The following is an 18,092-nucleotide window of genomic DNA, read 5'->3' as shown; positions in this document are numbered from 1 at the left end:
CCCCCCCACCACCCCACCATTTCCTGTCTTCATCTGCACTGTGCCCTAAAAACGAAATGCTGAAAAATTATTAAAATATAAAAAGAAATGTTAACAAAAAAGGACGTCAATGGATGAAGTACAAGAGAACCCAAGAGAATTGTTCATTTCTGTCAGAGAAGGGGAAGTATCCAGTGTTCTCGCCTGTTGGCGATATTTGAAAGAGGGGACTAACATTGTAGCAGGAACTCATCCACGTATCCCAGATGAAGTGTCTCAAACTGAGGAAACTCTAGTTCAGCCATTTTGAGAGCTGAGAAGACGCCATCTTTAGTCAGTGAAGGCTGGATACGCAGCTCATGAAGCCTGTTAAACACAGAAATCACATAATTAAATGTACGCATTTATGTTGGTTCATATTGAGCAAAACAATATTCTGCAGTTGCCCATGTTTTCTGCTGATAGTCGAAGTTAAAAACATTTTTTTTATTAATTTAATTTCAACAAAATCATGTGTTTAAACCTAACCCTGCTCTAATATATAGATAGCAAGGTAATGCTGTGATAATTATTCTAACATTCTGTGTACTGAATATACTATCCATAGCTATTTTGAATATTGACACAGCATTATGCCTGAGGAACTTCAGTGTAAAAGTGGGTATTGGCCTTGACAATCTCATACATGGTAAATGGTTTGTACTTGTATAGCACCTTTGTAGTTTTCCGACCTTTTACACTACATGCCACATTCACCCATTTACACAAGTCCATCACACAGAAACAAATTCATTCATTCATTCATTCATTCATTCATTCACACAGCTGCATCGGGAGCCATCTAGGGTACAGTATCTTGCTCGAGGACACTTTTGTGATTGAACCACCAACAGTATCACTGCACTTCTTACTTTGGATGTTCTTCATTTACTTTGTCACAGATTGCTTTGCAAGACTGAACAGTGACTAAACAGTGTGCACATCTGACCACAATATTCCAATGAAACCCTTTAAAAATATAAGCTGTGTTTGTTTCTCAGTCAGTTTAAGGAACTGATGACTGGCTGAGCACCTGCGAGCAGCAGTGATGATGAGGTAGCCCAAGTCCACTTCCAGAGCATTCTTACAGGCTCCAAACACAATTGTGTGGAGGTTCCGAAATCCTCCTGGAGATATACAGACACAGCATTACAGACAACAAACACAACTTATTAACCCTTAATCAAAGGTGTGAGCTTTTGGGGCATTTGTCAGCATTTTGATTAGATTCACGACATCCCAACTGGTATTGAATTTCAGGTTTATACTTATGAACTTATTTGGGGGGGGGGTCTACTATAATAGGTTTACATGCTTTAATGTTCAATAAAAAAAACTAAAAAAAAACTACGTACTACTCAGTATGTATATCACAGAAGCTTAACAGGCTGATAGCAGCTCACTGAATCAGTTTAATAAAAAGTATTACTCCAGTAATTCATATTTAGGGCTTTCTAGAAACCTATGCTCTCCTCACCTGACCTCCAGCTGTCCTCCACCACATGTTGGATCAGTCCTCCCAGGAAGGGGACTCTCACCAGCTCCAGCTGCTCCAGGTTCCGGGCTGATGCTAAACCAGTAACCAGGGGAACATATTTGAGGGAATTTGTTGGCCCTGCGCAGTTCCGCATAACAAAGGTTCTCAGGCTCACACACAGGAAGTCCTTAAACGGCTGTGGTTTGGTGAGACGGACCCACTTTAGGTAAAGGTGCCGCAGCATGGACACACAGGGGATCTCTGGGACATTCACACCTACAACAAACAAACAAACCCTATGTAAATGGTAAAATGGTAAATGGACTGTACTTATATAGTGCCTTTCTTGTCTTTCGACCACTCAATGCGCTGTACACTACATTGCACACTCACCCCATTCACACACATTCATACACTGATGGCAGTTGCTGCCATGCAAGATGCCAACTGCTCACCAGAATGGAAACTAATCATTCATTCTAATCACTCATACACTGATAACAACATCAGGAGCAATTTGGGGTTCAGTGTCTTGCTCAAGGACACTTGGACATGCAGGCAGAGGAGCCGGGGATCGACCCGCCAGCCTTCCGATTAGTGGATGACCCGCTCTACCTCTGAGCCACAGCCGCCCCATATGTGAAGTACATTAATACAGTTCTGGTATTTTTAAAACTACAGGTGACACAGCATGTCCCCCAAAGGACCTTTGAGCCAACGGAACACTATCACAAACCGACACACTAAGAGCTAACTTACAACCAGTAATTCTGGTTAAGATCTAAAGATCAAGATGGTGCTGCAGACGGTCGCCTCGGTACTGCACTCTCGTGTTTTTGTTCTGTTCTCTGAGCTCTTAAAAGGGACATTGTGTAGGAATTTCTCCCAGCTAGCAGTGAAATTGTATTTTGCATTCAAACGAATAGTGCTCTCTCGTGCCTCGCGTATTCAAATGCATATTGCAACTACGGTAGCCGTTATGTACCAAGAAGCCTACCTGTCGAGGAGAAAGCAGGCAACTTCAGCGTCCCTTTGAAAGTCTCTCTCCTTCGTTAGCTCTTTCCACCTGGGAAAAGCTACCTCGATGATTCTGATTCTGATGTTTACCCTCGTTTTTTTGAATTCGCCGGTCACGTTGCCTTTTTAATTCCTTTTTCGGTGACAAGGATTCCTTCTCCTGTGGCTCGGCATAAGTATGATCCTCCACTATTAACTAAAGTGCAGTGCAGACTTTCAAATGTGCCGGGGCAGTGACAAGCGCCTCTCACTGATCTCCTTCTCCGTTATAGCTGGTTTCAGTCACGTGACACTGGCTCTGAACGAAAACGCGTTGTGGATTAGCTAGACAGGTAGGCTAGTGCTTTATGTCCCTCTCGGCGATTATAGTTTTTCAAAATGGCGGAACGACATGGAAGCCTCCATGGACTTGCCCGTCCAATGTATATACAGATAAGAAATTCTTCGCTTACGAGGATAAGTCAGATCATTGGCAGAGGTAATTTTACACCAATGAGGACACATTTATGAATGAAGACATTGATTTTAGCTAATAAAATCCTTAAAACACTACACAATGTCCCTTTAAACATTGGACTTTCCACTGCACAATCTATTGCTCAGATTTTTATTGACCCTGGAACTTTTCCGGAGTTGTTAGTTGGAGGAGCAGCAGCTGTCTAAGGGATTTGCTGGAGACACCGTAGACGCAGAGGGATCCGTCTGCAGAAAAACTAATCCATGCATTTGTTACTTCTAGGCTGGATTACTGCAACTCTTTATTATCAGGCTGCCCCAATAAGTCCATTAAGACGTTCCAATTAATTCAGAACATGGCAGCACGAGTACACAAGGATCATTGGTGCCAACCCACCTACCCCATATAAATAAAGATACCTGCACGTAAAATATTCATTTTCAGCATCCTTTGCACTCTGCACCATTGCATGTCTACGGTCTACAAATGTTTGTTTATAGATTTGTTTAACTGTATAGAACTGCACATATAAGTCTATGCCTTTTTTGTTGAACTTGCTCTGTTTATTTATGCTGTTAGTCTGTGTTTGTACATTGAGAATCAAGTAAAACCAGAGTCAAATTCCTTGTATGTGCACACATACCTGGCTAATAAAAGTGATTCTGATTGTGATTCTCAATAGTTTACTTCATATTTAAGCTGTAATGTGGAGGCAGTAGCAGGAACTGTCAATGTGTTTGACATCCTACTCACCCACTAGATGTAGGGTCTGGATCTTTGCAGTTATGGGGATGGTCAGTTTGTTCTCAGCGGGAATGGGAAAAGCCCCATTACGGTTGCGGAACTTTCCCAGTATGTGAACCTGAGGCATGTAGTTCCATATGGCTTCCACCAGCTCCAGATGGGATGTCTCCACACCCTGAAATGAGGTCAAATAAAGAAAAATCGTAAGTCAAGGTCCACTCGGAAGCTTTTTTACATTTAACCACACCTTGCAGTTGTCCTCAGTGTACAGAGTTGTCTTAATTGTAACGGCAATAGTTCACTTTTTTCCCCCCATCCATTGAAGAAGACGACACCATGCAGTTGAAAGCTTTAGAAAAATCTAGTAAGTACAATTAACAACCATTCTTAACCTAGGAAACAGTAGTTTGACAAAAAAATATCTACTTACGACACAATATACTGAACTATTCAGAGTTTGACAGAAGATCCAAGTCAAATGAAGTATATTCTTTAACAGCACAGTTTGTGTTTGATACAAAAGTTAAAAGGGCTTTTAAACATTTCTCAGAGTCTGTGCTTACTCAAGTTTAGGGTTAACTTACGTGGATGGTAAATGGTAAATGGACCTGTACTAGGATAGCGCCTTTCTAGTCTTCCGACCATTCAAAGCGCTTCATACACATTCACACACCGATACACAGCATCAGGAGCAATTCAGGGTTCAGTATCTTGCTCAAGGATACTTCGACATGTGGTGGGAGGAGCCTGGGATTGAACAAACAACCTTCCGATTAGTGGGCAACCCGCTCTTCCTCTGAGCCACAGCCGCTTATGTTGTCTCTCTAAAATCAGGCTAGCTGAACATAAAGGCAACAAAGTCGCTTAATGCATGGAACAGCTACCTGAAGAGGACCTACAATGCTTCTACAAGTACACTTTTTTCTTTAAAAGAGGCCATATTATGCTTTTTGGGGTTTCCTTGTGCTTTAGTGCATTATATAGATTTGTGTGTATGTAAAAGGTCGAAGAAGAGACAAAAACCAGAGACCATGGCAAAGAGCCTTACTGTCTCCCACAGAAAACACTGCTTCTGCACTGCCTGACACACCTGACGATGATTTCTTTTGAAGATACATTGTGAATGCTGTGTTATCGCTATGGTTTAGAAGAGGGACATTTTGCTATCGGCTTTCCGGGAAAGCAACTTAGTATCTAGCATCCAGACACTGTTATTATTCAGTTCAAGTGACTTTATTGGCATGACTACATACAATGGCTAAAACTGTTCCAAAGCATACGATCATAATAAATATAAATAAATATCTTTCTAAAACAATATTCTAAAACCAGACTCCTGCTACCTGAGACATTGCTGCAACTTTCTGCAGCGCTATAAAATGCTTTTATCAAGGCACAAACTTTAAAGTCTTAAACATCTTTAAGTCTATGAATAAAAGGAAATCCCCACACATGGGACGTTTACCAGGTTTAACGCCAGAAATAGCAAAAAACAATGTCAGACCAATAATCTGCTAAATTCATTCTGCCATATTTTATGCAAAAACAGTTACATGCTGCATAATATGTGACATACACTTATCAGTCATAACGTTATGACCACCTGACTTATATTTTGTAGGTCCCCCACCAGAACAGCCCTGACCTGTTGAGGCACTTTAGCAGCATTTCCTTTAGGTCCTGTGAGGTGGGGCCTCCACTGATCCAACTTGTTTGTCCAGAACATCCCACAGATGCTCGATTGGATTGAGATCTGGGGAACTTGGAGGCCAAGTCAACACCTTGAACTCTTTGTTGCGTTCCTCAAACCATTCCTGAACCATTCTTTGCTTTGTGGCAAGGTACATTATCCTGCTGAAAAAGACCATTTCCATCAGGGAATACCGTTTTAATAAGTGAGTGTACATGGTCTGCAACAATGCTTAGGTAGGTATGTGTCAAAGTAACATCCACATAAATGACAAGACACAAGGTTTCCCAGCAGAACATCGACCAAAGCATCACACTACCTCCGCCAGTTTGCTTTCTTCCCATAGTGCATCCTGGTGCCATGTTTTCCCCAGGTAAGCGATGCACATGGCCATCCACAAGATGTAAAAGAAAAGCTGATTGATCAGACCAGGCCACCTTCTTCCATTGCTCCGTGGTCCATTTATGATGCTCACGTGGCCATTGTAGGCACACTGACTGGTCTGCGGCTATGCAGCCCCATACGCAACAAACTGTGAGGCACTGTGTGTTCTGACACCTTTCTACTAGAACCAGCATTAACTTTTTCAGCAGTTTGAGCTACAGCAGCTTGTTTGTTAGAGCAGACCGCACAGGCCAACCTTTGCTCCCCACATGCCTTAATGATAACTGCAGACCAGGAACACCCCACAAGAACTGCAGTTTTAGAGATGCTCTGACCCAGTCGTCAAACCAAAACAATTTGGCCCTTGTCAAAGTTGCACAAATTCTCACACTGCCCATTTTTTCCTGCCTCTAACACATCAACTTTGATAGCAAAATGTTCACTTGCTGCCTAATAAATCCCACTGACAGGAGCCATGATAACCAGATAATCAGTGATCAGATCTGTAAATATGTAAATGGACTGTGCTTACATAGCGCCTTTCTAGTCTTTTGACCACTCAATGCACTGTACACTACATGCCACACTCACCCCATGATGGCAGTGGCTGCCATGCAAGGTACCAACTGCTCACCAGAACAGAAACTAAATCATTCATACACCAATGCACAGCATCGGGAGCAATTTGGGGTTCAGTGTCTTGCTCAAGGACACTTTGACATGCCGGGGATCGAACTGCCAACCTTCCGATTGGTGGACGACCCGCTCTACTTCTGAGCCACAGCTGCCCCAGATGTAGACATATCTGTAAATTTGTATATAGATCTGAAAATATGTGGACAAATCTGTAAGTGCAGACCCACAAAAAACCTTGGCTTCCCTGTCGTCAGACTGGTCAGCTGTATTCACAATGTGCTCAGCTAGCTCCAGTACCCAACTAAAATTAACTAGCTTGCTGCATAGTTTAACAATAAAGGTAATGTCATCTGTCCACCAGTAAACTAATCACAGAGAACAACCTACATCAGAGGGAAAACCAAACAATATTTTCTCCATGAAATGTCATCCACTTTCATCAAAATCAGTCAATAAAGTTGTGTGTTTGTACCATTGACAGTATATAAGGTTTGTACAGTCATTTTTGATCCAGCATTTTCCAACCTAATTGACAGATTTGTGGTCTCATAAACAGGAAATTAACACACACACACACACACACACACACACACACACACACACACACACACACACACACACACACACACACACACACACACACACACACACACCACACACACACACACACACACACACACACACACACACACACACACACACACACACACACACACACACACACACACACACACACACACACACACACACACACACACACACACACACACACACACACACACACACACACACACACACACACACACACACACACACACACCCCTCATCATTAAAACAGCAACCGAAGAGAAGGGACCAATCAGTGGAATCACTTGGTACAGGTGCATCTCGCTCAAACTACGTACTGACCAGCAGATTGGGACAGGCTTGTAGTGCCTCCAGAACTCCAGGTATACTGAAAGCCTCGTAGCCTCGGACTCGTCTCCTCTCCAGGTATCGAGGGTGGAGGCCATATAGCTGCTCCAGATCTGGCATCTTCTTCAAAAGGAGCAGAAAGCTGCTGTCGGTAAAGCCTAAACCAGAAAACACAATAAACACAGGTGAAGTGATATTGATAGTATTCCAGTGAATATGTTTGTTTGAATGAAGGATTGTCACAGATGTCTTGGGTAAAAGGATGATTATTATGTAAAGATAGATTCTTAGAGTATAGCTATACAAAATGTGGTGCTTTGGTTTTCTTCTGGCAGTTTTAAATTTAAAACCTCTCTGTGAACTGTAGGGGAAAGTCACTCAGAAGCTCTCCATGAGCTAGGCGCTCTCTCTAACACATTGTTTGCAGTCACATGATTCCAATGACGCTCGAAATCCAGAATAAGGCAGTAAGTGAAAGGCAGAATAGATGAGATTGAAAGATAAAGGCCTGTACTGTGCTACTTATTGTTTACTCATTGTGTCATCCCAACCTGTGTGAAATCGCTTAAATCATTCTTAATTCTTACAGCAAAAATGACCTTTGAGTTAAAAGTGAAACCAAATCATTATCTGACCAACTCCCCTTCTGTTACTGAGTTATGGTGTTGAATAATGGCCAGGACATTATGATGTCACAGTGAAGTTGACCTTTGGGTAAATAAAAATGTCATCACTTCGTTAAATAAATGTTGTCATAATCAGCGCATCAATTATTAAGTTACGACCAAAAACATGCTTTGTGTCGTTCAAGTGGATGTTTGTGCCAAATTTGAGGAAATTCCCTTTAGGCGTTCCTGAGATATTGTGTTCGATATTGTGGGTGGAATGAATGGACAGATATAATGCCATAATGTTGTACTGTAGCACTGAAGATGCTCTGAGTTATGTGTTTGTTAGGAAGCAGTGGTTGCGCTGTGAGCGCTTACCTGAAGGCATATACTCCCACCAGCGACCGGCACACAGGTCCACTACCTTTACCACTCGCAGGTACAGAGTGACAGCTTCTCGAAGCTTTCTGGACAGACACTCCATACACATGATGTCCTTCATGGGAAGGTACCTACCAAAAAAACAAAAAAACAAAAAAAAAACCCCCAAAAAAAACAAGGTTTGAACTTTCAAAACGTTCTGTAGCTTAGGCAAGTTAACTGTGGTAAGGTTGGGGCATATGACCATGTATATACCATGAGATAATAATTCCACGTTACCATTAGAGAGTCTGTAATACTGTTTATACTAAAGTAGCTGTTATACCAGTACCATTGTAGCAATGCAATGTTGAAATTTAATGAGCTGGACTGTCTCATGGCAATATTGGACTTTTATATAATTTTTGCATCAATGTGATGATGTACCTTGATTGTTCAGGAATATCAGACATGTATATTTAAATAAACACTCCGTTTATTTTTATCAACTGTGATATCACCAGCATCCTTATTTGTATGTACAGTTCCCCCCATTGTGCAAAGATCCTTCTCATAGCAATATACATGGCAATAAAAATACTTATATACTGTAGAACCCCATCTAGCCCTAGAGTATATTGTGAAGTACACAACAGAATGGTGTTGATTGAGGGCACTGTACCTGAATATATGACAGAGGACTTCATGGGACAGCTCATTGATGTAATCTTTGGGCTCACTGGGTCTCAGGACCAGTTCCGCTTCACCGCTGCCCCCTACAGGCTGGAGTTTAGAGGCCTTCCTCCTAGGACCCATCACTTGTGTGTCACTGGTCAGGCTTATATATACACACACACACACACACACACTTCCTCCCTCCTGCAGCCTGGACTATTTCCTGAGCATGAACCTCAGTTCTGGAAACCACATCAAAAAGGAAGACAAGTTAACAGGAGCAAGGGAAAGAGGATACAGAGACAGGAGGTTCTTCTCATTGGCACCATTTTATGCATCTGAACCAGAAACTCATCTGGTCTGCCATCATGAAGGATATCTCAATTTGCTTTAGGGCTGCGACTATTTTCAACATTTAATTGATTAATTTTTTGGTTCATAAAATAAAGAAATAGAAATCTTGATAGCTGTTTCCCAAAGCCCATCTTCAAATGTCTTGTTTGGTCCACAAACCAAAGATATTTGGTTTACAGTCATAGAGGACTGAAGAAAACAGAAACTATTTCACATTTGAGAACGTGAAATCACAAAATTTAAAAAATATAAAATATTGACATTTTATTTCACTAAAAATGTCTTCCCTTCTTTTCTTTGCACCTCTCCTAAGACACAAGGAAAAATTGCAAGTGAAGGAAATGTGGAGACATTTAAGACATATGAGAAGCATACAGAGCAGCGTTTCCTCTATGTTGATTTTGGAGCGGCAGCCCGCCATTGTTAAATTTCTGCCGCCACGGTATCAGAAATGGGGCAGAAGCACAATGTAGTCCCGGTTGTCTTTTAAATGATCCTGCCGACATAATGCACCCCCGTTGGCTGCCGCTCACATTGCAATTTAACAACAAGTAGAACTATTCAGAGGTTATTGGGGCGGTCCAGTTTAACTCCACATACTGTTGTGTTGATGTAGCTTATTGTCAAAACGTTCGCTTTCTTCCAAGTCGACTATTAAACTAACAGCTCCACCAAAAACGTCACCGCGGTGGGTCCGTTTTAATTGGACAACGTTCAACTTGTCAGTTCTCAGCTCAATGTCCTGATATCACACACATGGAAACATTAAAACAGTTCTGCATTTGTTTGTGTTGCAGCGAAGTGTCAGTTCTGTTTCATACATAAAACGGGAGGGAGGGGGGGTGTTCGGACAGGCCTGCCCCCACTGCTAAAAAAATCCCAGAGGAAACACTGCAGAGAGTAGGTTACAAAGATGCTAGTATCCCAGTTACCGGGGATCGCATGTCTAAATATTTAGAATAAGATGCATGCAATTTAGGGTCTTCCTGGATATTCCCCTCCCTTTCTACAGAACAACAATGAAATTATCCAGGTTTCTGAGGACTGACTGTACAGGTGTGTCTGTGTGACTGCATGACGACTCTGCCTGTCTCTGACTCTGTTGTATATGAAGCCTCTTTAATGTCTGGCTGCCTGGACATTGCTGCACTTTACCACTCTCTCCTGGAGTTCATTTCTAGTTATGCTGTTATAGGCCTAGGCTGCTGGGGGACTTCCCATGATGCACTGAGCTGCACACATTCATGTCCCATTAATGCATGTTACTAACTTCCCCAGAGTTTTAATGGTAAATGGACCATACTGTACCTGTATGGGCAAAGTCCATCGAACAGAAAGGATACTTTCTTCGACATGCAGTGGGAGGAGCTGGGGATCGAACCAACAACCTTCCGATTAGTAGACATATAACTTGATATGAATTGGCACTATACAAATAAAATTGAATTGAGTTGATGGAAGATAAGAGCAATAAACAATAACCAAATCATCCTCCACGTAAGCAGTCTGTTTAGGTTTCCACCAGAACTCATCTGTGTTTACCAGCTACTTAGTAACTTTGTCCATCTATGGTTCTTGGCTGGTAATTAAAAAAATATATATATTGTGAATTGGAGTTGGTGTGTCGGCATTACTTTTGTCATGTTTATTCTCTGATCAAGTAATGCCGATTTATAGGACAGCTCTTATTTGTTTTTAAAAAAACACGATCCGTCACAAGGAGTACCACTCAGTCTGTGGTGTGGCAGGGAGGCTCTATGGAAAGGTGCCATAGAATTGCATTATGGGAATTTCAAGATCCAGTGTCTTTGGACCACAACCCACACTACAGTATAAAGCTACATTCACACTGCAAGCCTTAGCACTCAATTCTGATTTATTGCTTAGATCAGAATCTTTTGTTTGGTAAATGGTAAATGGACCTGTACTTCTATAGCACCTTTCTAGTCTTCCGACCACTCAAAGCGCTTTTACACTACATGCCACATTCACCCTTTCACACACATTCACTCAGTGATGGCAAAGCCCATCTAAGAGAAACTAACACATTCATACACATTCATGCACATTCAAACACCGATGACGCAGCAAAGGGATCAATTCGGGGTTCAGTATCCTGCTTAAGGATACTTTGACATGCAGCAGCAAGGAGCCGGGGATCGAACCAACAACCTTCCGAATAGTGGAAGCTCTTCCTCTGATCTCACATTATTTGTTTAATGTGGTCCATATCAGATTCCAGTGTGAAGAGGTTACTATCCAGATATGACCCATATGATAAGCGTAAATCTAGAATCGCATAAAAGTCACATGAATTCTGATAAGAAATCTGACCTGTATCTGATTTGGTATGAAAGTGGCCCAAATCAGCATTAAAAAGATCAGATTCCATGTGATTGGCACTGTCATGAATACTGACAGCTAATTTTTTGTAATCTGTCAGCTGCGAGTCCAACAATATTATGGAAATGCAGTAATAAATCACTAAAGTACACATTCAGAATGTTGTTGATCTTTTGCATTATATTTGGACACATTTCTTATGCAACATATCATTAAACATGGTAGGATTTCAGATGTTTGGCATATATTATGGATAACAGAATATTTTCTTAGAATAGTGTATTCATGTTAAGCAAAGCAAAATTTCAAGAAGTATATATTTGCCAGGCGTATCTGTCTGACATTGGAGCAGCTGCACATGTAAACATAATAGTGTGAAATACTCAGTAAGTTATACCATTACTTTACAGAGAAATGCACAATAATTATCAGGGAAGCTACATTATCAGCCAATAATGGAAAATGTATATTATTATTATTATTATTAATAATTATTATTATATTTTGAATTCTTATGCAAAAAGACTGCTAGGCTTTATTTTCTATGAAAGCCAAAGTTTGGTTTTTTGATTAACTTTACTAGAAAAGTAAATTAACATTTAAAGAGTCAGAACTGTGTTGTTTTTTATTGCTGTTTACAATAGTGAGTTCAGTTATATTTGATTGGAATAGAGCAATGGAATATTAAAATCATCCATCTTTGCTCACTACATCTTAGCCTTTGCTGCCACAAAGTGTGTAAACACTACAGTTACTATCTGTTATCGTGTTGGCTGAAAAACAATCCAAATCGTGCATCCCTACTTTCCAGACATACTTCATTTCCAGATCAATGTGTGCAGGTGAAGTGTGAGGACATCAAGGTGCACAGTAAACGCATGTTACTGTAGCTGGGAACCAAAGCCAGACAAACATAAACAGCTATTCATGTGTCTTAGCCAACTGACAAAAGACAGTAACGTCAGATATGTGTACAAACAAGAGAACAAACGTTAGACTGAAGACGCCTCATTATTCCACACCTGTCAAACTCGTTATCATGCTATAAAGTTCAACCTGCTCTTTGTCAAAGCTAGCTTACTAGTTAGCATAGCCGCAGCTAACATTGTTCACAAAGACAAAACCACACAAGTAATGTTAAACAACACAGCAAGCACCTAACTCAAACTGTATCGCATTGAACAAGGCTTTTAGCAACGTGGCAAACCTACCGGTATTTTTCTATCAAAGCCACTGTGGTGTTGCTCTTCAGCCATCGTGTGTGTGCAGCAGATTTGCCGAACACACAGCTTCGCTTTATTTTTCCTCTTCTTCTGCTGCTATTTCTGGTGGCTACTTCTTCTTCTTTGGGTTTTAATGGCGGTTGGCAAACCAGCTTATAGGTGCATTACCGCCACCCACGTCTCAAATCTTCATTGATAATATAAACTTAGCACAACAAGTAAGGAAATTTGTGTTTGGTAGATTATTTCTCTGTGGTAACAATGCTTTTTGGTAATAAATCTTATACCGTTGGAAAGCCTGTTTAGTTCCCTTACAAATGGTGGCCCATTTGAAAGGAACATGCATTTGTGGGATGAGCAGCAGAGCTGATTATGTGGGTTGCGCCCGTGAAAAATTTGCCAAATCTTTTCTGCCAATGCCAAACAGCTTATTTTGCTGTTGCTATTGACACTTGTTTTGAGCTTCTGGTACCCCCAGGTGCTGCCAGTCAGGTTCCTGTTTGTGAAATGAATAAATTGTTAAATTGCCAATATGTCCTGTTTCTTCAAACTTCAATCATCCAAACGAGTCAATGGCAGAATAAGCTGTTTGGCATTGGCAGAGAAGATTTGGCTAATTTTTCATGGGCGCAACCCACATACTCAGCTCTGCTGCTCATCCCACAAATGCATGTTCCTTACAAATGGGGCACCATTTGAAAGGGAACTAAACAGGCTTTCCAACGGTATAAGATTTATTACCAAAAAGCATTGTTACCACAGAGAAATAATCAACCAAACACAAATTGTCCTTACTTACTAAGTTTAGAAGTTACAGACAAAACAGCATCAGAGCCAAGGGGGAACTTTAAATGAAAACATTAGACAAATAACACAAATAGAGGTTTTAGACATCACAAGTCCCTATAAGCAAATCATAGGTCAAAGTAATAGTTTGGGTCACGGACTCATTCTGGATGGGTTTCTGTGTGCGTGGTAAAAAAATCCATCCATTTTAAATGCTTAGCTGACAGAAAAGCTTGTTAAGTGATAACAGCCCGTTTTGTATGCCTCAACGTTACTTATTTTGGTTATGTTGTTTCAGAAGAAGAATCAGCAGCACACAGTTGTGATTTCTATACTCAGTGTATCATCAGGTAATGCGCTTTGATTGCAGGAATTAAAAAATGGGTATATTTCATGTAAAAAAAAAAAAAGAAAAAGACATTGTATATGTGTGTTTACTAGTTGTATGATGTTTTTTATGTTTATGTCTCTATGGTAAATGGTAAATGGTAAATGGACTGCCCTTTCTAGTCTGCCGACCACTCAAAGCGCCACATTCACCTATCCACACACATTCATACAGGGTCAGGGTTATATTTTTGGCCCACACTCCGGAGCAGAAGGTGGCGGTAATGCGCCTTAAAAATCTAACGTTAAAACAAGAAGAAGGAAACCGGAATGACAGCTCGTTGTGATTGACTGAGGAGTGACCAATAGGAAGCTGACAGGAGATTGTAGTGCGGTCGGTAGCAGCGTGAGCTGTGTTGCAGAATGTTTGGAAAACTTTCAATTTTGCTCTTTGTCTTCCTTTTTTTCGACAATGAGCCCACTGACGCACAGAAGAAAAAAGAGGTAACATGTTTTTAATCACATAAAGCAGAGAAAGTTCAGAAAATATCGGTGCGACGTTTCCAAATCTGACTGTTGTCCCTGCAATCTTAGAAGCTAAGCTAACAGCAACCAGAAATTAGCTAACGTGTATGGCATTAAGTAATTGATAGTTTTCAACAAATTCCATTGATTGGATCTTCACCCATACACACTGATAACGTTTGCTAAACCACAGCACAGGTTGTAAAGCGTTAGAATAGAATAGAATAAACTTTATTGTCCCCGAGGGAAAATTTGTCTTGGGCACAGTGCTACAGTTTGTTGCTTCACAGAAACAAGCATACCTCAACAACAGACACACATCAAAAAACAATTGCAATGTGGCAGCTTAAAAAGAGACTGCCAGAGACTATAAGAATTAAAGTGCTACGGTGCTGGTTTCTTTATTGCACTATGATTTAGATAAAGTCCATTCTCAGTGTATGGGCACTGGTGGCTTTAAGTTTCTACATCACACTGTACAAGTTGCATACTGGACAAGGATTGACTTCCAGACTATTTGTGATGTCACAGATCCACTTACACCATTCAAACATCACTCTGTAGGAACAGGAAGAAACACTGATTTCTGACTGAAGGGAGGCTTTTAGTAAATAGTTAAAGTTAAGTAATTAAAGCTAGTTATCTACTGTATGGAATCAAACAATGTGAACAGCTTATACGTTATGCCCCATTCCAATAAGTTTTAATAATTCAATAACACACATTCATTACTGTACATTACAAGGTTCTTATTTCAGTGACTAAGAGTTAAGTGGTGACATTTAGTCAAAACACAGTCTCAAATACCACTTTAACATTGTGGCTCTTACCAGAGGTCATGCATCATTTCCAAATGGTTAGGATCATCACGTGAGTCTGGCTGACAAACTACCAAACATTCTTTATTTTAGTGTAACATAAATACATTTATCACAGCTTTACTTTTCCCTAATTGCTACCTGTTTATAAGGATGTTTTGTTGAAAAGATGAGAGTATTTTATACATCAGGTTGCCGGATGTACGATGTATGATGATGAATGTAAAACAACAAAAAGGAAGTTTGGTTTTATTCCAGAGGCTGTAAGACTTTTGACCATCTGAGGTGGTCTGACATGGTCAGTTAACTATTTGTATAGCTTCATAAATGCATTTGCACTGTTTGACATGATGTGTCTTTGTAATATTGAAACTGTTGGTCAGCTATGGATTGGTCTCTGCCTTTATCACATTTTAAACAGTCATGAATATATTTTATGATGCTACATTGTTCTTATGTATAAAGTCATTTTTTGTGTGATTTATTTTTTATTTATTTTATTTAAGTGCACATGTTAACAGATTAGAGCAGTCAGTGAGTAAGTCGCACGTCTCAACTGCGGCAGTGCTTCACTAGAGAGTCCATGTCTCGCCTCGCTAGTTCCCAGCAAAAATACAGTGAAAAGGGTCTGTTCATAGTCATATAGACATTGTACCAGCAACATATACTTTTTAATAGAAAGGTGTATATGTTGTAGAATGTGTCACTGTTAGAAAAAAATATAAATGTATTTTTTATCTCAACACCTCCTATATGTTACCACGGTTTTTACTCTGTATTCATCAATGGTAAACTCAGTATAGAAAGATAGCAGGCTAGCAGTAGCAGAAATGGTCTCTGTGTGGATATCATAGGCCTGCGAGCTGCAGCAGTCACACACTGCTCATGCATCTTATGTGGACCAACTGTAACTCTAGCAGTTGTCTTGGTGGGTGTGTGTCTGTGTGTGTGTGAATCTGTGTGTGTGTCCTGTCTAGACTCTGCTGTCAGAGAAGGTGACTCAGATGATGGAGTGGGCCTCCAAGCGCTCAGTCATCAGGATGAATGGCGATAAGTTTCGTCGCTTTGTCAAGGCTCCTCCCAGAAACTACTCCATGGTTATCATGTTTACAGCACTGCAGCCACAGAGACAATGTGGGGTCTGCAGGTAAGGAGCAGGAGCAATGGGAACAAGTGCTGTTATTTTTCAATTATAATCTATGAATTGAAATTCATCTTGTCATTTCAGACAAGCTGATGAGGAGTTCCAGGTGCTGGCGAACTCATGGCGTTATTCCTCCGCCTTTACTAACAAAGTCTTCTTTGCATCTGTCGATTTTGACGAAGGATCAGATGTCTTTCAGATGGTGAGTTTTCATGTTTCTTTTCTAAGGGTTTATTCACACATGACACACACACACAAACTATAAATAACTGACATTATACATTTCTGAATCTGTCTGTGTGCATTAATTAATGCTGACACTCATCTGATTCCATAGACTTATCTCCATAAATGTTCTTACATCATCTTAGAAATTTTATAAGAAAGAAGAGGTTACAGAGGTCTCAGTTTTAAATGAATGATGTGACAGTAAACTTGAGCAAGCTGCTGATGTTTTGTAACTAATTCAGTGACATTTTGCTGTTGAACCACACTTCTACAGTGCATTTGATGACTGAAAACTTTGGGAACAAGAGCAAGGTGTCATCAATAACTTAATAAATGTGCAGTGCTTAGAGATCTATATGATTTAAGATAAGATTCATCATCACACTGGTTTAAAAGCTAGGAGTCACTAAAGTATGAATAAACAATGTTTATGGGTTCTTTTTCATTTAGTTCCATGAGAGCTCAACCTGTGAGATGAGAATTAATGAGGAAACTGCAACAATTCCGATTTGATAAGCGGATTTGATCAAGTACTATTGAACTTCTACATCTACTAAATGTTAGCCTGTGTTTGTGTTGCAGCTAAATATGAATTCTGCTCCAACCTTCCTCCACTTCCCATCCAAAGGGAAACCTCGCAGGTCTGATACCTATGAGCTGCAGGTCAGAGGCTTTGCAGCTGAGCAGCTGGCTAGATGGGTGGCAGACAGGACTGATGTGCAGGTAACTGTGATAATGTGACTAGGGATGCACCGATCCACATTTTTTCACTTCCGATCCGATCCTGATACCTGAATTTGGATATCAGCCGATACCGATACTATTCCGATACCAGAGCTCTGTTTGCTTTAATATTATTATCATTATCATTATTGTTGATTTTACATGAGATAATATGAATAAACTCCTCAACAGGCAAGTATGATATGTACGTATGTATGCATGTATGTCCCAAAAGGCAACTTGAGGCAAGTATAAGGTCAGAAAAGGAAGTCAGAAAAACAGGAAATCCTGTTAACAGGAAAAATCCCATTCTGAAAACAAATATGCAACTGTAAGGGTTTCAAATTGATTGTCATGTCAATATTTATTAAATTCCCAAAATGTCAAATATTTGAGTCTTGAAATATAAGAGAAGTGCAATAAGTGTAAACATCTTACACACACACTATCAATAAAACAGTGTGCATCTGAACAGCACAAATCAAGTACACTGGCTCTTGTAGCATCAACAAATCAAGGTTTTAAAATGTCAATTATCTGAAATATAAGAAAAGTGCAATAACTGTAAACATCTTACGCACACACTCACTCACACTCTCTCTCTCTCTCTCTCTCTCTCTCTCTCTCTCTCTCTCTCTCT

The 18,092-nt window shown here is 40.3% G+C and overlaps 2 protein-coding genes across 9 annotated transcripts in view; one reads left to right on the top strand and one right to left on the bottom strand.

Moving 5' to 3' along the window:
- Positions 1–13,008, bottom strand: part of fbxo38 (F-box protein 38) — a 30,869-nt gene extending 17,861 nt beyond the window's left edge. For 3 of the 7 annotated variants that reach the window (XM_051421197.1, XM_051421202.1, XM_051421204.1), the window contains exons 1-9: positions 12,890–13,008; positions 10,644–10,703; positions 8,989–9,111; positions 8,325–8,458; positions 7,333–7,496; positions 3,723–3,888; positions 1,496–1,771; positions 1,052–1,145; positions 215–345 (exon numbers count right to left, since the gene is read on the bottom strand). In XM_051421197.1, the coding sequence (XP_051277157.1) occupies positions 215–345; positions 1,052–1,145; positions 1,496–1,771; positions 3,723–3,888; positions 7,333–7,496; positions 8,325–8,458; positions 8,989–9,111; positions 10,644–10,690 (1,135 nt within the window). In that variant the 5' untranslated portion in view covers positions 10,691–10,703; positions 12,890–13,008. Of the gene's footprint in view, positions 1–214; positions 346–1,051; positions 1,146–1,495; positions 1,772–3,722; positions 3,889–7,332; positions 7,497–8,324; positions 8,459–8,988; positions 9,644–10,643; positions 10,704–12,889 lie in introns of those variants that run through there. The other 4 variants (XM_051421198.1, XM_051421203.1, XM_051421200.1 and 1 more) reach the window with 3 other exon arrangements.
- Positions 13,009–14,339: 1,331 nt separating this feature from the next.
- LOC127375261 (magnesium transporter protein 1) overlaps positions 14,340–18,092 on the top strand; it is a 9,272-nt gene continuing 5,519 nt past the window's right edge. Inside the window, exons 1-4 of one of the 2 annotated variants that reach the window (XM_051421279.1) lie at positions 14,340–14,518; positions 16,335–16,504; positions 16,586–16,703; positions 17,312–17,452. In XM_051421279.1, coding sequence (XP_051277239.1) covers positions 14,438–14,518; positions 16,335–16,504; positions 16,586–16,703; positions 17,312–17,452 — 510 coding nt within the window. In that variant the 5' untranslated portion in view covers positions 14,340–14,437. Of the gene's footprint in view, positions 14,519–16,277; positions 16,505–16,585; positions 16,704–17,311; positions 17,453–18,092 lie in introns of both variants that reach the window. The other variant, XM_051421280.1, reaches the window with a different exon arrangement.

The sequence above is a fragment of the Dicentrarchus labrax genome, unplaced genomic scaffold (genome assembly GCF_905237075.1).
Source record: "Dicentrarchus labrax unplaced genomic scaffold, dlabrax2021, whole genome shotgun sequence".
Lineage (NCBI taxonomy): Eukaryota > Metazoa > Chordata > Actinopteri > Moronidae > Dicentrarchus > Dicentrarchus labrax.
This window is presented reverse-complemented; position numbering and strand designations above follow the sequence as displayed.